General features: G+C 47.1%; 1 protein-coding gene across 1 annotated transcript in view; it reads right to left on the bottom strand.

Moving 5' to 3' along the window:
* Positions 1-14,401, bottom strand: part of LRP1 (LDL receptor related protein 1) — a 321,802-nt gene that overhangs the window by 89,819 nt on the left and 217,582 nt on the right. The window contains exons 26-32 of the mRNA XM_083357102.1: positions 8,900-9,104; positions 7,639-7,803; positions 5,321-5,565; positions 3,129-3,260; positions 1,279-1,506; positions 391-565; positions 61-155 (exon numbers count right to left, since the gene is read on the bottom strand). Coding sequence (XP_083213228.1) covers positions 61-155; positions 391-565; positions 1,279-1,506; positions 3,129-3,260; positions 5,321-5,565; positions 7,639-7,803; positions 8,900-9,104 — 1,245 coding nt within the window. The remainder of the gene's footprint in view (positions 1-60; positions 156-390; positions 566-1,278; positions 1,507-3,128; positions 3,261-5,320; positions 5,566-7,638; positions 7,804-8,899; positions 9,105-14,401) is intronic.

Genomic DNA, 14,401 nt, shown 5'->3' with positions numbered 1-14,401 from the left:
ATTTCCATGAATTTTATGTCACTTTATACAATGATGCTACTACACAAATGATTTCCATACCAACAGGCCCTTTTTGGTTTGCGAAGAGAAGACTGTGGTTGCTTCCATCCATGTTGGCGACACTGATGCTGTCTCCATCTGTCCAGTAGAGTTTCCTATGAAACAGACACAAAGGAACCGCCTTTGAATGCCATACACATACACTTCCCGACATTGGCTGATTATCCCCTGGAATTGTCCCTGACATTTGCTTTACGATGTCAGGAGTTCATCCAAAATAATATTAAAAAGCTATTAATTTTAAAGGAAGATGAAAGTTTTTGGTCTGTTTCTCAGAAACTCCATTCTATTGTTTAACAGCTTCAGCATTCTTGGTTGACTGAGACTCACCCTTTGAGAGGATGAACCACCAAACAATGAGGTTTGTCCAGTCCCTGAATCACAGCATTCTTAAAGGAGCCATCTAGTCGGGCAACATTAATCTGTTTCTTGTTGGCATCATAGCTGGTCCAGAAAAGGTTCCTTGAGACCCAGTCCACAGCCAGGCCGTGGGCGTTGGGTAAATCTGCAAGACCACAGAGAATGTACTTGTTTAATTGCTGTAAGCTGCCCAAAGTCATGGATTTGAGATGGGTGGCTATAAATAAATAGGAATAGATGTGAATTCAGAAAAATACCAAGAAAGTTAGGGTACGCTGCTATAGGGGGCCATATTGCCCACTTACTACCATAATTCAAGAAAGAAAAAAAACTGAAAAATGGTGGGAGTTTTGTGAGATGTCTTTGTGTTAGCATTCGTGCAGCCTCAATTAATCCTACAGTGATATCTGTTGATTGCAAAAGTAGTTAATCCCTGATGTAGAATAATGATAAAAAAAACTGCAAGAAATGTAGGTGAAGGAGAAGAGCAGGCTGAGCCAGAGGGTGGGGTTAAATGTGTCTTAAGTTTGGAATCTTTGAGCTCCCACAAGAGACTGAAGTCCAGCCCCTTGTGAATTTCCTTTGATCCTTATCCAGTGTCGATTTAGCTTTGACCATTATTTGACCAGATTTTTGTACATAGGTAGCAGTAATAAACCATTCTATGCCTTAAGCTCTTGGTTTTTTGCACCCGTTAGAATTATGATAAAATCTAAAAGTTAAATATTCTAATGCTTTTAAAAATGCTCAGCATCAAATATTCTATTTTAATTTAACAAAAGCCAAGTCAAAAAGCAGCACAAGTACTGGGAAGCTTTGGAAAAAAGGACAACATAACTATTGTTAAGTAATTCGCACCTGCAGAAACAACTGTTTCAACGCCTGTTCCATTGATGAACGCCCGCTTGATGGTTTGTGTGCGGACATCTGACCAGTAGATACGTTGTTCCAGAGCATCATAGTCAACCACAGTGACATTGTCAATGTCAGGCACAGTGAAGGAGTTAATGTAATTGTAATATGGGTTGTCTATGTCCACACCTCGGATCTCCATCTGGCGTGCATAAAGCAAGAACTTCTTAAATTCTGGAGATGGGGAGAAAAGGCAAGACTGTGTGATGGAAACACACTACCATCGGGACTCAGCAAGTATAAAGACTTTCCAAAATCTGCAAGAGTCTTAAATGGGTTATTCATTAATGGGAAGATGCATTAACCGGCAGGTATCCAATTTATACTTATCTCACAGGAGGTATTCTTATTAGGGTATTTATTCAGCAGTTCTGGTTCACAGAAGTTCCCATCTATTATGTCATTTTCGAATTAGAGGCACAAAATGCCACTGTATCCCATCCCTCTTTCACTATCGTGATTTGTAGCAATTTTGCTAGCAAATCTCATACCCCATTTTAATTACTTCTGTGTATTCAAGATTATCGTAGATTATTGGCTACACTGACACAATGCTCTTAAATCAGAAAGCCATCTTCAGGCTAATCTTTCTAATGGTAGTTTTAGTAGCAGAAAGATATAGTAATTACATTTAACAAAATCAACATTGGGGAAATGCACATTTCTCAGTGTTCATGAGTTCTGTAGGAGGACAGTACTGGCAAGCTTCATGATATTGTATTTCTGATCATTTCTTCCCCAACCTTGCCCCCACACTACCCAATCAAGCAGGCAGCAGTGGATATGGAATGGAGAAAAGAAATGCAGCAGTTCTCAAAACTCCATAAATTGTGTTTCTCAATACAAGGTAGTCCTTGACTTACGACCACAATGGAGTGCGAAATTTCAGTTACTAAGCAAGGAAATGATTAGGTGACTTTTCCCCCATGTTATGATCTTTTTTGCAACAGTTGTTAAGTGAATCACCATAGTTGTTAAGTGAATCATGCAGTCTAAGTGAACCTGGCTTCCACCATTGACTTTGCTTCTTGGAAGCCGGCTGGAGAAGGTTAGAAATGGTGATCACGTGACCCCGGATCTCTACAAATGTCATAAATACACGCCAGTTGCCAAGCGTCTGAATTTTAATCACATGACCATGGGGATGCTGCAACGGTTGAAAGTGGGGAAAAATGGTCATACGTTACTTGTTTTTCACTGCACCTGTAACCTTGAATGGTCACTAAATGAATGACTGTATGTCGAGGACTATCTGTAGGGCCATTTGCAGTGTTATTGCTTGCTTGGAAGTATGGGTATAAAAGTTTCCACAGCTTAGACTAAGGGCAAGTTTAATTTTTTTTCTCTCAACTGAATTATTTCTAAATATGTAGCAAAAAGAATAAATAGATCAATAAAAATTTAAAGCCTGAAGAGATGGGAAAGTAACCCATTTGGGGGTTTCATTTATGCAATTTATCAAAGAAGGGATTGCTTTAGTTTAAAACTGCTCCTCCTTAGCTTCATAATTTAGATGATCTTGCAGCACACCAGTCTTGTTTATTTAAACGTACTATGGAAAGTCAAGTCTGTTAGAAACTGATATGAAGAGATTGAGGAGATGGGTATATTATTCAAACATTCTCACAGTCTCATTTGTTAAAAACCTGTGAACCATTCCAAACATAGTCTGGGAGGTATCGACAGCTAAAATAAATGGTAAAAGAGAAAAGCAAGGGAGCGATAAAGCAGGATTATCGTGTCACGTTATATATCCTTGCAGGAGGAACTCCTGATTTACCCTGGATCCCATTTACCATAGCAAGTGGCATTGTCCTTATCCAGCTTCATCAGGTGTGGGCAAGCACAGGAGTAAGTCCCATTGTAGTTGATGAGACAGAGGTGGGAACAATGGCCTTTTCCTCCATTGGCCTCACAAGGATTGGGAGCTAGAAGAACAAAAAGGTCATGTAAGGTTTACATTCCTCACAATTTTGTCCTAAAGAGGACAGAATGCATAGGCCAGTGATGGCAAACCTATGGCATGCGTGCCAGAGGCGGCACTCAGAGCCCTCAGCTTGCACCAGCAGCTTGCACAGGCCCATTAGGCTACCGCCAGTGCCCGGAACAGCAGCCCCACCCACCACTAGCGAAGCAGCCGGCTAGCAAGTTCGAGCAGAGGTGCGCTCAGCCCCCCCTGCCTCGCCTCACCTTGCCCTGCAGCAATGGCACCCCCACCCTACCCCCTGCCTCACCCTGCAGGACGAGCCTCCTGCCCACCGCCCCACCCACCAGAGACCCCCTGAATCTCTGCCCAGCACCAGACAACCCCCCCATCAGCAACATCAAGTTGGCCACGCCCAGCCTGGCCACGCCCACCCAGTGGGCCACACCCCACACCACCCCCTGAGGGCACCACAATGCTGATGCTGCCCTGGCACTTTGCGATAAATAAGTGGGTTTGGGTTGCGGTTTGGGCACTCGGTCTCTAAAAGGTTCGCCATCACGGGCATAGGCTCTGTGTGGGGATGGCCAGGGTACATATGACATATATAGCCCAAGGAAAAAGGCCACTAGGTTTCTGGTTTGTCCAGCATCACGGGGTTGTACTTTTGCTTTCCCTACAGCAAAGGTCTCCAAACTTGGCAACTTTAAGACTTGTGGATTTCATGGCTGGCTGAGGAATTCTGGGAGTTGAAGTCTACAAGTCTTAAAAGTTGCCAAGTTTGGAGACCCCGGCCCTACAGCCTCGAAAAGTACGAGTGGGAAGAAAGAAAATGTGAGAGACAGACCAGGGGAAAAGCCAATCCTACAGTCTACAACAGAGGTCTGCAACCTTGACAACCTTTAAGACTTGTGGACTTCAACTCCCAGAATTCCTCAGCCAGCTATGGGAGCTGAAGTCCATAAGTCTTAAAAGTTGTCAAGGTTGCAGACCCCTGGTCTACAGGATGATTTCCAAATCATCAGAAAGTAGAGTCTCTAAGTGCAAGCACTTGATATTGTGTAAAAATCTTCATGTGTATTCATCTCATTTTTAATAGTATAACTTTAGTACACAGTGAAGCTTTAGTACACAGATATAATTACTGCATATTCATTCCTTGTTGTCTTTTCAAGGTAACATCAGAACATAAGTTGGTAAGTAAGTCCTTGGAGGGAGTGAGTGAGTGAGTGAGTATATACGTATTTACCTCTCCAGCCATCTATCCATGCTAAGTATAATATCATTGTTAGAATAATTTTCTTTCTAAACTTCCAATTTAGGCAAATTAGCTAACAGGCATTTGCCCAATTTTTAGTGACCTGGTTGATCATTATCTACTAGGCCACACTTGAATGAGAATGGCCTCTGCAATTTATCAAAGAAGGGATTACTTTAGTTTAAAAGGGCTCCTCCCTATCCTCATAATTTAGATGTTCTTGCAGCACAGCAGTCTTGCTTATCACTAAACATACTAAGGAAAGCCAGTCATTTAGAAAATGATACAAGAGGGTGAAGACATGGGTATCGGACACTGGTATTTGAAAAATAATTTCCATGTGGTAATGGATCCAAGATAGTACTGTCACAGAGCAATGTAATTAAATTCAGAATGTGTGCCTCTATTATGAAGCTTCTGGATGAGAAGCGAAATGTTTTCAAAGGAAAAAAAACCAAGAAAGTCCAGCTGCCTTTTGGAGAAAGTGAAGCACCTTTGGGACTACCATCACCAAGAAAAGAAAGGAAAGGAACAACCGAAATTAAAGAAAAAACCCATTATTAGATATAGTCAGACTACTTTTACCCAACCAGCTTCCACTGGCCCCATCATTTAGACATCAGTGGGGATCACTGTTTCTTCCTGTACTCATTAGATGCAAAGTCTCTGGGGCTAGACCTAGCTACCTTGAGCACAGCAGTAGGTAGCTGGGGCAGTTGTGACAAACTTCTGGTGCCCGTGTTGACTTCACAAATTGAAATCTGACCTCATTGCCCCACTGCCCCTTTTCCCTTATCGTGGCTCACCTAAAGGCTGGCGAGAGGGGTGATAGACCTGCAAATCAAAGGGTTGTGTGTTGGTTCGCTGCACGACCGTGACATTGTGGCCTGTCCACTTGTTAGCCTTGGCCAAGGTATTTGTGCGCCAGTCGGTCCAGTACACTTCACCACCGTACAAGGTGACAGCAAAGGGATGTGACAGATACTCGTGGCCTCGCAGCACCTCAATGTGTCCTGTGCCATCATAGAGGGCAGAATAGATTGCATCCGACCTGTGGAAGAAGATGACAAGTCAACATGAAGATTCCTAGAAGCAGGTAGAAGAGAGATGAGAAGCAAGTTCAAAAGCTGCACGGGAACAGGTGGGTGCAAGTAGCACTGGTACGAGATAATTTTCTTGCTTTCTTTGTTCGAATTTGTCATTTTTGTTTGACGAAAGAAAGAAAGAAAGAAAGAAAGAAAGAAAGAAAGAAAGAAAGAAAGAAAGAAAGAAAGAAAGAAAGGGTTAAGCAAAGAAGCAAAGAAAGACAAAGGGCAGAAGGGACAAGATACATATGAATGGAAAAATACAATGTGATCAAAGGCTTTTGTTTCCAGAAAGCAATCGGGCATGAAATACATCATTCTAGGAAAGTAAGACCAAATGCCTATTTTATGTTGCCCTGGAGTCTATTAAAGCCATGCCAGGTTTATTATAAAACAGAATGATTTGTTTATTAGTTCCTTATACAGCAAAAAAATGTATTTAATACGCTAGCCAAATAATGTCTTACTTACTAAGGTTTCATTACATTAATATAGTTAACTATAATAATTATGCAGATAGTTACTATGAGAAACGGAAAAGAGGAAGTTATTGCATTCTTACAGCCTTCTCGGGACAAAAGACTCAAAGGGATATTACAGCAAGAAAAAGGAGACTCTCTTCTCTGTTCCCTCAATTAAATAGGCAGGACAAGACAAGACAAGACAACCTTATTGTCATTTTTTTTTTACGGTGGTGTTCTGTACCAGCCTGCTAACGGCCCTGCAGAAAAGGCAGGGACAACCCCTTTACAAACGGCAAGAGGCTGGAATAAAGCCTGCCAAATTTAACATAAAACAGCAAAACAAGACACCAACCATGAAACAGGAGCTATGAAACAGGACTATTCAAGCGGTTGCCTTCAGCAAACCAGCCCTCCCACGCATTCCCCTTTTAAACAGTCCAGGGCGTGGCTTCTCTCTGCCTCCTTCCGAGGTGCCCCATTGCCTTCCTCTGTTTACTCCTGATTGACTGCCTCCTGCGTCGGGCGTCCTTGAACAGGGCCAGCTGTGGGTCATCTTCATCCACGCTGTCAGGCTCACACAGCTGGGTCTGCGTCGTGACCAGGTGGGAGGGGCCTGGCTGAGGGCTCTGCGGAGCCTCAAGGCCATCATCAGCAAGCTCTTCAACACCCCCCTCCTCCTCCTCTGAGTCGTCCGACCCAACTGCCGAACCCACAGGCTGACCCTGAATCACAACAGGTGGGCACAATAGTGCACATCAAAAATGAAATTTAGTTGCCCGCTCTCAAAGTGAACACATACATGTTGCACACCTAAACATCCTATATACAACATATGTATAGACCCACACCCCTACTTATACATAACAAATAAATATTAAACACTGTCCATCTTGAATATATAACAGAAGGAGGAAGCTTGAGATTTCACAAGTTTAACGCTGTATGGAATGAAACTATGGCTTAATCTGGATGTTCTGCTGGGGATACCACAAAGCCTCCTCCCAGAAGGTAACAAGGAAAACAGGTTGTGAAGAGGATATGCAGTGTCCCAGATAATCTTACGGATCCTGCTCAAGCAATGCTTCTGTGCTATGTCCTGGATGGGAGGGAGGGAACTGCCAAATACTAGGTCTGCAAAGTGCAACTAAGGTACTCCCAATAGACAGAAAATCTTTTTAGCAGAGCAGGAAAAAAAATGCTTCCAGTCTTTCAATCTTTTTGGGGGGTGGGTGGGGTGGTGGTGGAAACATATTTTGGACTAAGATACCATTCCCAATTGCAGCTATGGTAGACTGCATTACACTGGCATTATTACATTTAACATGTGATCTTTCACCACGTAAAGTTATCTCTGAGGCTAACAGAAGGAAGGAAGGAAGGAAGAAGTAGCAGCAAGAGGAAGATTTTGAAGTGCCAGCAGGCAGTGGAAATAAAAATACCAGACCTAGATTCTTACAAAGGGAAAGATCTGAGTATTGTAAGAGGATCTGAATTGGCTTCCCAATATAAATCCGCTCCCCCACCACGGGAAATGACTAATTTCTGCCCTGAATTTCAGCCCCTAAATATTGATACCTGGCATCAATCCACAGGATACGCTTTTCCAGGTAGTCCACTGTGAGCCCGTTTGGCCAGCCACCTGACCCTGTTTCCTTGTGAATGACACGTCGGCCCTGGCCGCTCATGGAAGCTGCCTCAATGCGAGGCAGGCTGGCATCCCAGTCTGTCCAGAAGAGAATCCTGGGGGGGAAAGTGGACGGGAGACACACAGACACACACACACACACAGACACACACACAAATAGTCAAAAAAGATACTTAAACATAGTTTAAGTCAGGGGTCTTCAAATGTGGCCCTTGTGTGACTTGTGGACTTCAACTCCCAGAATTCCTCAGTCAGGCACGCTGGCTGAGGAATTCTGGGAGTTGAAGTCCACAAGTCATAAAAGGGCCACGTTTGAAGACCTCTGATGTAAGTAGTCTCTGTAACACTGCAATACTCCCTGTAAATCATTCACTCTTTGAAACACTAAACAGTGATTTGATATTAATCCTCTCTGCAACTCCCCATAGCTGTTCTTACCTGAATACAGGCAAATCCTGTAAGACTATTCTTTTAAAAGCAATGCCTCATTTCTATAGAGTTCAGAAAGTCTGTATGCACAGTGCTACGTGGCACAATTTCCTCCATACTTTTTTTTTTAAAAAAAAGCGATGTGAAAATATTCCAGGGCTCTTCAGTCGTCTGCTTATGATCAATCCCATCTACCTCTTATGAAAGGGCTAGGGAGGAATAAAGAGTATCCCTCTACAATGGTAATATTTTTTTATGAAAGCAGGAATTTCTATCAAGATCTCCCTGCAGAGAAGATCTAATTCAATTTCTGCATTGGAGGAATGTGCAGACATACACTGTAAAAGGAACCCGAACACCTATTTACTTTTAAAATTCCACTGGAGAGTACATAAATAATAAATGTAATACCAGGACATCTTTCTATTAAGAAATAGAAACTTGCTTATAAACAAAACACCAGCCATTCTTGACGCTAAATTCAGTGACCATGACTAGCATTCTATAGTTTTGCCCCTTTGGGATTAAATCCCAGAATAAATCCAGCCCCTCCTAAGGATCCAAATATCTCATGAACATTTAGTTTACTGCCCCCTCCCATGCAAATGCTAAATGCAGGTCGAGGTTTGCCAATGGATTAAAAGATTAATGTGTTTCAACAAGACCAACATGGACAAGTTATAGTGGTACCCAACCTTCCACCATGTTTTTTAATCCATTCCTGCCCATAGATTTCTCCATTGCCTACATTCAAAGTCATACCCGTATCGTGGGTCTAAGGCAATGGCACGAGGATGCTCAATATCCCCAGCCAATAAGGTGCTCCTCATTGTCCCGTCTAGCTTAGCCACCTCAATTTGGTCCAGGTTGCTCTCCACCCAGTAGATGTTGCCAGCAATCCAGTCCACAGCAAGTCCTTCAGGAGTTGCTAGCCCATATTGTATCACCACCTCAAAGCTGGTTAGGGCTGTAAAAAAAATAAGTTGGGATAGAAGCCATCAATAATTGTTCGCATTATCCACCATTCCTTTCATGGGAAAAGCATTTTTCAACATTCCTTTCTGTGATCTAACCACCCAAGATCTTCTCTCTCAATTAAAAATGGGTGAAAGATGTCTCCAAGTTCTGTAATAACATTTCAAGAAAGAAATCTTAATGGATAATCCCAAGTGTCATTGAGAAAACCATCAGAACCACAGGAAACACTGTCACTTATTTAACTCATGGCCTACTACAGGTAATCTTTTGACTTACAACAGCTTATTTAGTGACCGCTCCAAGTTACAATACTACTGAAAAAAGTGACTTACGACCATTTTCACACTTATGACCATTGCAGCCTCCAGACAGTCAAAATTCAGATGCTTGGCAACTGGTTCATATTTGTGACAGTTGCAGTGTCCCCAGGGGGTCATGTGATCATCTTTTGTGCCCTTCTGACAAGCAAAGTCAATGGGGAAACCAGATTCACCGATCAACTGTGTTACTAAATTAACAACTGCAGTGATTCACTTAACAACTGTGGCAAGTAAGGTTGTAACATGGGGCAAAACTCACTTAATAAATGTTTCACTTAGCAACAGAAATTTTGGACTCAATTGTGATTGTTAAGTCGAGGACTAACTGTACATTATTAAGCTAATCAACCTGAAAATGTCCAGAATCCATCAATCTAAATAATCCATTTGATTCCAGAAAGTCTGAAGGTCATTTGCTATTACTCCTGATTAGATCTTAGATCAGACAGTCTGAAGAAGGGCTAGTAATTATCTAAGATGGCATTGCCCACCTTGAGCACACTCTGTTTATATGGGCTCCCATTCCCAGTGTTCTCACCTATGTCTATGTTGGCTAAGAAATTCTCAGAATTCAGGCCAATACATCTGAATGATGCTCAAGTTGGGGAAGGATGATCTAGGATTCTGAAAGGCAATGCTTTCTTCAAGAAGTATTTTACTATGTATTAGCCACCTTAGGTATTAGTAAATTTATTGTAACATGTAAGTATAATCCATTCTGAGAAAGAAACCATTTATTTATTTATTTATTTGTTTGTTTGTTTTTATATACCGCCCTTCTCCCGAGGGACTCGGGGCGGTGTACAGAGCAAGGTAGGTATACAGTTAAACAATAGTAAAAACAAATGAAACCCCAAGAGCTATCAGGCCAGGCCGGACTGCTGGAACAGGTAGGTTTTTAAGTCGCGCCGGAAGGTGCGAAGGTCGGGGGCCATCCGGATTTCGGTAGGCAAGCAGTTCCAGAGGGTTGGCGCACCCACTGAGAATGCTCTCCCCCTGGGGGCCACCAGCATTCTCTGACCGGTGGCACCCTGAGGAGGCCCTCTCTGTGGGAGCGCACAGGACGGAGGGGTGTTGTCGCTGGCAGTAGGTGCTCCCGTAGGTAATCCGGACCCATGCCATGTAGGGCTTTGTATGTCATCACTAGTACTACTTGCTAAGTAGCTGGAGTTATTAAAGCAAAATCCATGTAGCTGAAATTCATTCCAAGGAGCCTGCAGGAGATTTAGCTCAGTCATTTTCAGCATGTTGCCTTTTCTTTCCATTGGGTAAAATGGGAATTCATTCCTCCAATACCGTATATACTTGAGTATAAGCCGAATTTTTCAGCCCACTTTTTGGGCTGAAAAATTCCACTTCGGCTTATACTCCAGTCAACAAAAAAACTTACCGAGGACTTGTGCGCGGCCGAGGCTTTGGAGCTTCCGGGATCGTGCTCACCTCTCCCAAGCCGCCGTCCGGAGACCTGCCGAAGTTTGGGGAGGTTTGGGGAGGTGCGCGCGCACCTCCCCAAACCTCCCCAAACGAAGCCGGGTCTCCGTTCCTCCGCCCCCTGCCTGCCTGCTTCTTTCCACAGCGGAAAGAAGCAGGCTGGCAGGGGGCGGAGGAACGGAGACCCGGCGACGTTTGGGGAGGTTTGGGCGCCTCCCCAAACCTCCCCAAACGTCGCCGGGTCTCCGTTCCTCTGTGCCCTGCCTGCCTGCTTCTTTCCACAGCGGAAAGAAGCAGGCTGGCAGGGGGCGGAGGAACGGAGACCCGGCGACGTTTGGGGAGGTTTGGGCGCCTCCCCAAACATCCCCAAACGTCGCCGGGTCTCCGTTCCTCTGTGCCCTGCCTGCCTGCTTCTTTCCACAGCGGAAAGAAGCAGGCTGGCAGGGGGCGGAGGAACGGAGACCCGGCGACGTTTGGGGAGGTTTGGGCGCCTCCCCAAACATCCCCAAACGTCGCCGGGTCTCCGTTCCTCTGTGCCCTGCCTGCCTGCTTCTTTCCACAGCGGAAAGAAGCAGGCTGGCAGGGGGCGGAGGAACGGAGACCCGGCGACGTTTGGGGAGGTTTGGGCGCCTCCCCAAACATCCCCAAACGTCGCCGGGTCTCCGTTCCTCTGTGCCCTGCCTGCCTGCTTCTTTCCACAGCGGAAAGAAGCAGGCTGGCAGGGGGCGGAGGAACGGAGACCCGGCGACGTTTGGGGAGGTTTGGACGCCTCCCCAAACATCCCCAAACGTCGCCGGGTCTCCGTTCCTCTGTGCCCTGCCTGCCTGCTTCTTTCCACAGCGGAAAGAAGCAGGCTGGCAGGGGGCGGAGGAACGGAGACCCGGCGACGTTTGGGGAGGTTTGGGCGCCTCCCCAAACATCCCCAAACGTCGCCGGGTCTCCGTTCCTCTGTGCCCTGCCTGCCTGCTTCTTTCCACAGCGGAAAGAAGCAGGCTGGCAGGGGGCGGAGGAACGGAGACCCGGCGACGTTTGGGGAGGTTTGGGCGCCTCCCCAAACATCCCCAAACGTCGCCGGGTCTCCGTTCCTCTGTGCCCTGCCTGCCTGCTTCTTTCCACAGCGGAAAGAAGCAGGCTGGCAGGGGGCGGAGGAACGGAGACCCGGCGACGTTTGGGGAGGTTTGGGCGCCTCCCCAAATATCCCCAAACGTCGCCGGGTCTCCGTTCCTCTGTGCCCTGCCTGCCTGCTTCTTTCCACAGCAGAAAGAAGCAGGCTGGCAGGGGGCGGAGGAACGGAGACCCGGCGACGTTTGGGGAGGCGCCCAAACCTCCCCAAACGTCGCCGGGTCTCCGTTCCTCCGCCCCCTGCCAGCAGGCAACCCTGCACTATTCAGCTCAGTGAAGTCACGCTTGGTTAAAAAACAGATTTAATAATAATAATAATAATAATAAGAAGTTGGGCTGATCAAATGTTTCAATAATGACTGAAGGAGAGCTGCTTGTACCTTGGTCTTTGTGCTGGTGTCTTGACATGCCAATACACTAGTACGGAAAGCTGCCGTTCACTTTCGGGGGGAGGAAAAAAAACACAACAACACCGCACGCTTTCCGCCCCGAAAATCAGCTGATCGGGCGTTTCAAGCCGTTTCAAGCGTGACTTCACTGAGCTGAATAGTGCAGGGTTGCCTGCGTGTTTGCTTGTTCCGGGTAGAAAAAACGCTGTCGACCCCGGCATCTTTTGCGGGGAGGGGTGAGGTGGGGTGGAGGAAGCAGTTTGCGAAGCAGCCGAAATGGGGGTGTCAAGCCGACCAGGAGGAGGAAGAAGAAGAAGAGGAGGAGGAGGAGGAGTGGGGGGCACGCGGCGATCCCGCTTCGCTGCTTTCGCCCGGCGCCCTTTTCCGACGTCCGCATCACTCCAGGCTCAAAGGGCGCCGTCTGAACGGAGAGTGCGGGGAAAGTGGACGTGCCGCCGGCGCCCTGCTCCCAGGCCCGGATTGGCTGGAAAACATGCCTGCTCGCGAGTAGGCAGGCGAAGATCTGGAAGGCTCAGGATGTAGGGAGGGTGGGGGGTGGGGGGAAGCGAGAGTCTCCTCGGCTGGTTGGTGGGCGGCTGCAACTTCACCCCAGCAGCCCGGGCGCGCAGAGATGCTGCTTCTCTTTCGGCTCCGCGTCCGCCAGCGCTCGGAGCGGGCTCGAGGTGCTGCTGGTGAACTTCCTTCCCCCTTCGCTTTTGCTTGCTCCGCTTCTGCTGATGTCACGGCCGCCGGAGCTCGGGAGGCTCGCTCGCCAATCACAGCCGGGAAGCCTGGGGGAGACCGGGAGCCAAAAAGCCAGCCGCCGCGAGTGCTGCGAGGGAGCGCGGCGTGGCGGGCGGCTTTTTAAAGGGAACGCCGCCCCCTTTTTAAACTTCCCCTCCTCCTCCGCCCAGCCTTTACTCTTCTTTCCTTCCACTTTCCGGATTAGGGCTGGGGAAGGAAGGAAGGAAGGAAGGAAGGAAGGAAGGAAGGAAGGAAGGAAGGAAGGAAGGAAGGAAGGAAGGAAGGAAGGATTTAGAGAGGAGGGAAAGGGGAGGGAGGGAGGGAGGGAGGAAGGAAGGAAGGAAGGAAGGAAGGAAGGATTTAGAGAGGAGGGAAAGGGGAGGGAGGGAGGGAGGAAGGAAGGAAGGAAGGAAGGAAGGAAGGAAGGAAGGAAGGAAGGATTTAGAGAGGAGGGAAAGGGGAGGGAGGGAGGGAGGGAGGGAGGGAACAAGCAAACGCTGCCCCAAAACTGGGGCGTTTCAAGCCATGGCTCCTCCGGCAACAGTCGCTTAAGCTGCAGTTCATCCGGTTCCCCCAGCCTTTCCAAATATTCCAGGCTGGAGCATTCACTCCCTCCGCAGTTCCTCCAGCCATTACGAGCCGTTTCTGGTTAAGTTCAAACAAATACAAGCAGATTCAAGCCGTGGCTCTTTCCGCCCCGAAAATCAGCTGATCGGGCGTTTCAAGCCGCGGCGTTTCAAAACGGCCACAATCTCCCGGCAAGACCTCCTCTGCAGTTCCTCCAGCCATTACAAAGCAACTCTGGTCAAATTCAGGCCGTTTCGGTCTAATTCAGGCAGATGCAAACAGATTCAAGCCGCGGCTCTTCCACCCGAAAATCAGCTGATCGGGCGTTTCAAGACGCGGCGTTTCAAAACGGCTACAATCTCCCGGCCAGACCTCCAGCTGCCTCACCTGACAATCGGGGAGGGGAGGGGAGGGGGGGAGGAAGGAGGAAGAAACCAGCGCACCCTTCGCCCTTTTATTGTCGCAATCGAAGAGGCAGGAGAATGCGGGGTGGGGAGGGGAGAGAGAGAGAGAGAGAGAGTAGAAATCCCTATTTTCGGAGCCGAGAAGAGAAGCGCGGCTACAGCAGTCGCTAGAGTTCCCCCCAAGGGGGCGGAGAAAGAAGAACTCTCGGAGCGTTTCTTTCGTAAATACGCGCGCAGGCACACACTCGCCCAGCCGCGCGCTTCGCCCAGCTTCTCGCGGGGAGTTTGCAAGCCCTTCGTTTCTCTTCA

This window comes from Vipera ursinii (assembly GCF_947247035.1).
Source record: "Vipera ursinii genome assembly, chromosome: 2".
NCBI lineage: Eukaryota > Metazoa > Chordata > Lepidosauria > Squamata > Viperidae > Vipera > Vipera ursinii.
The sequence above is the reverse complement of the archived record's forward strand: the minus strand, read 5'-3'. Positions and strand labels throughout refer to the sequence as shown.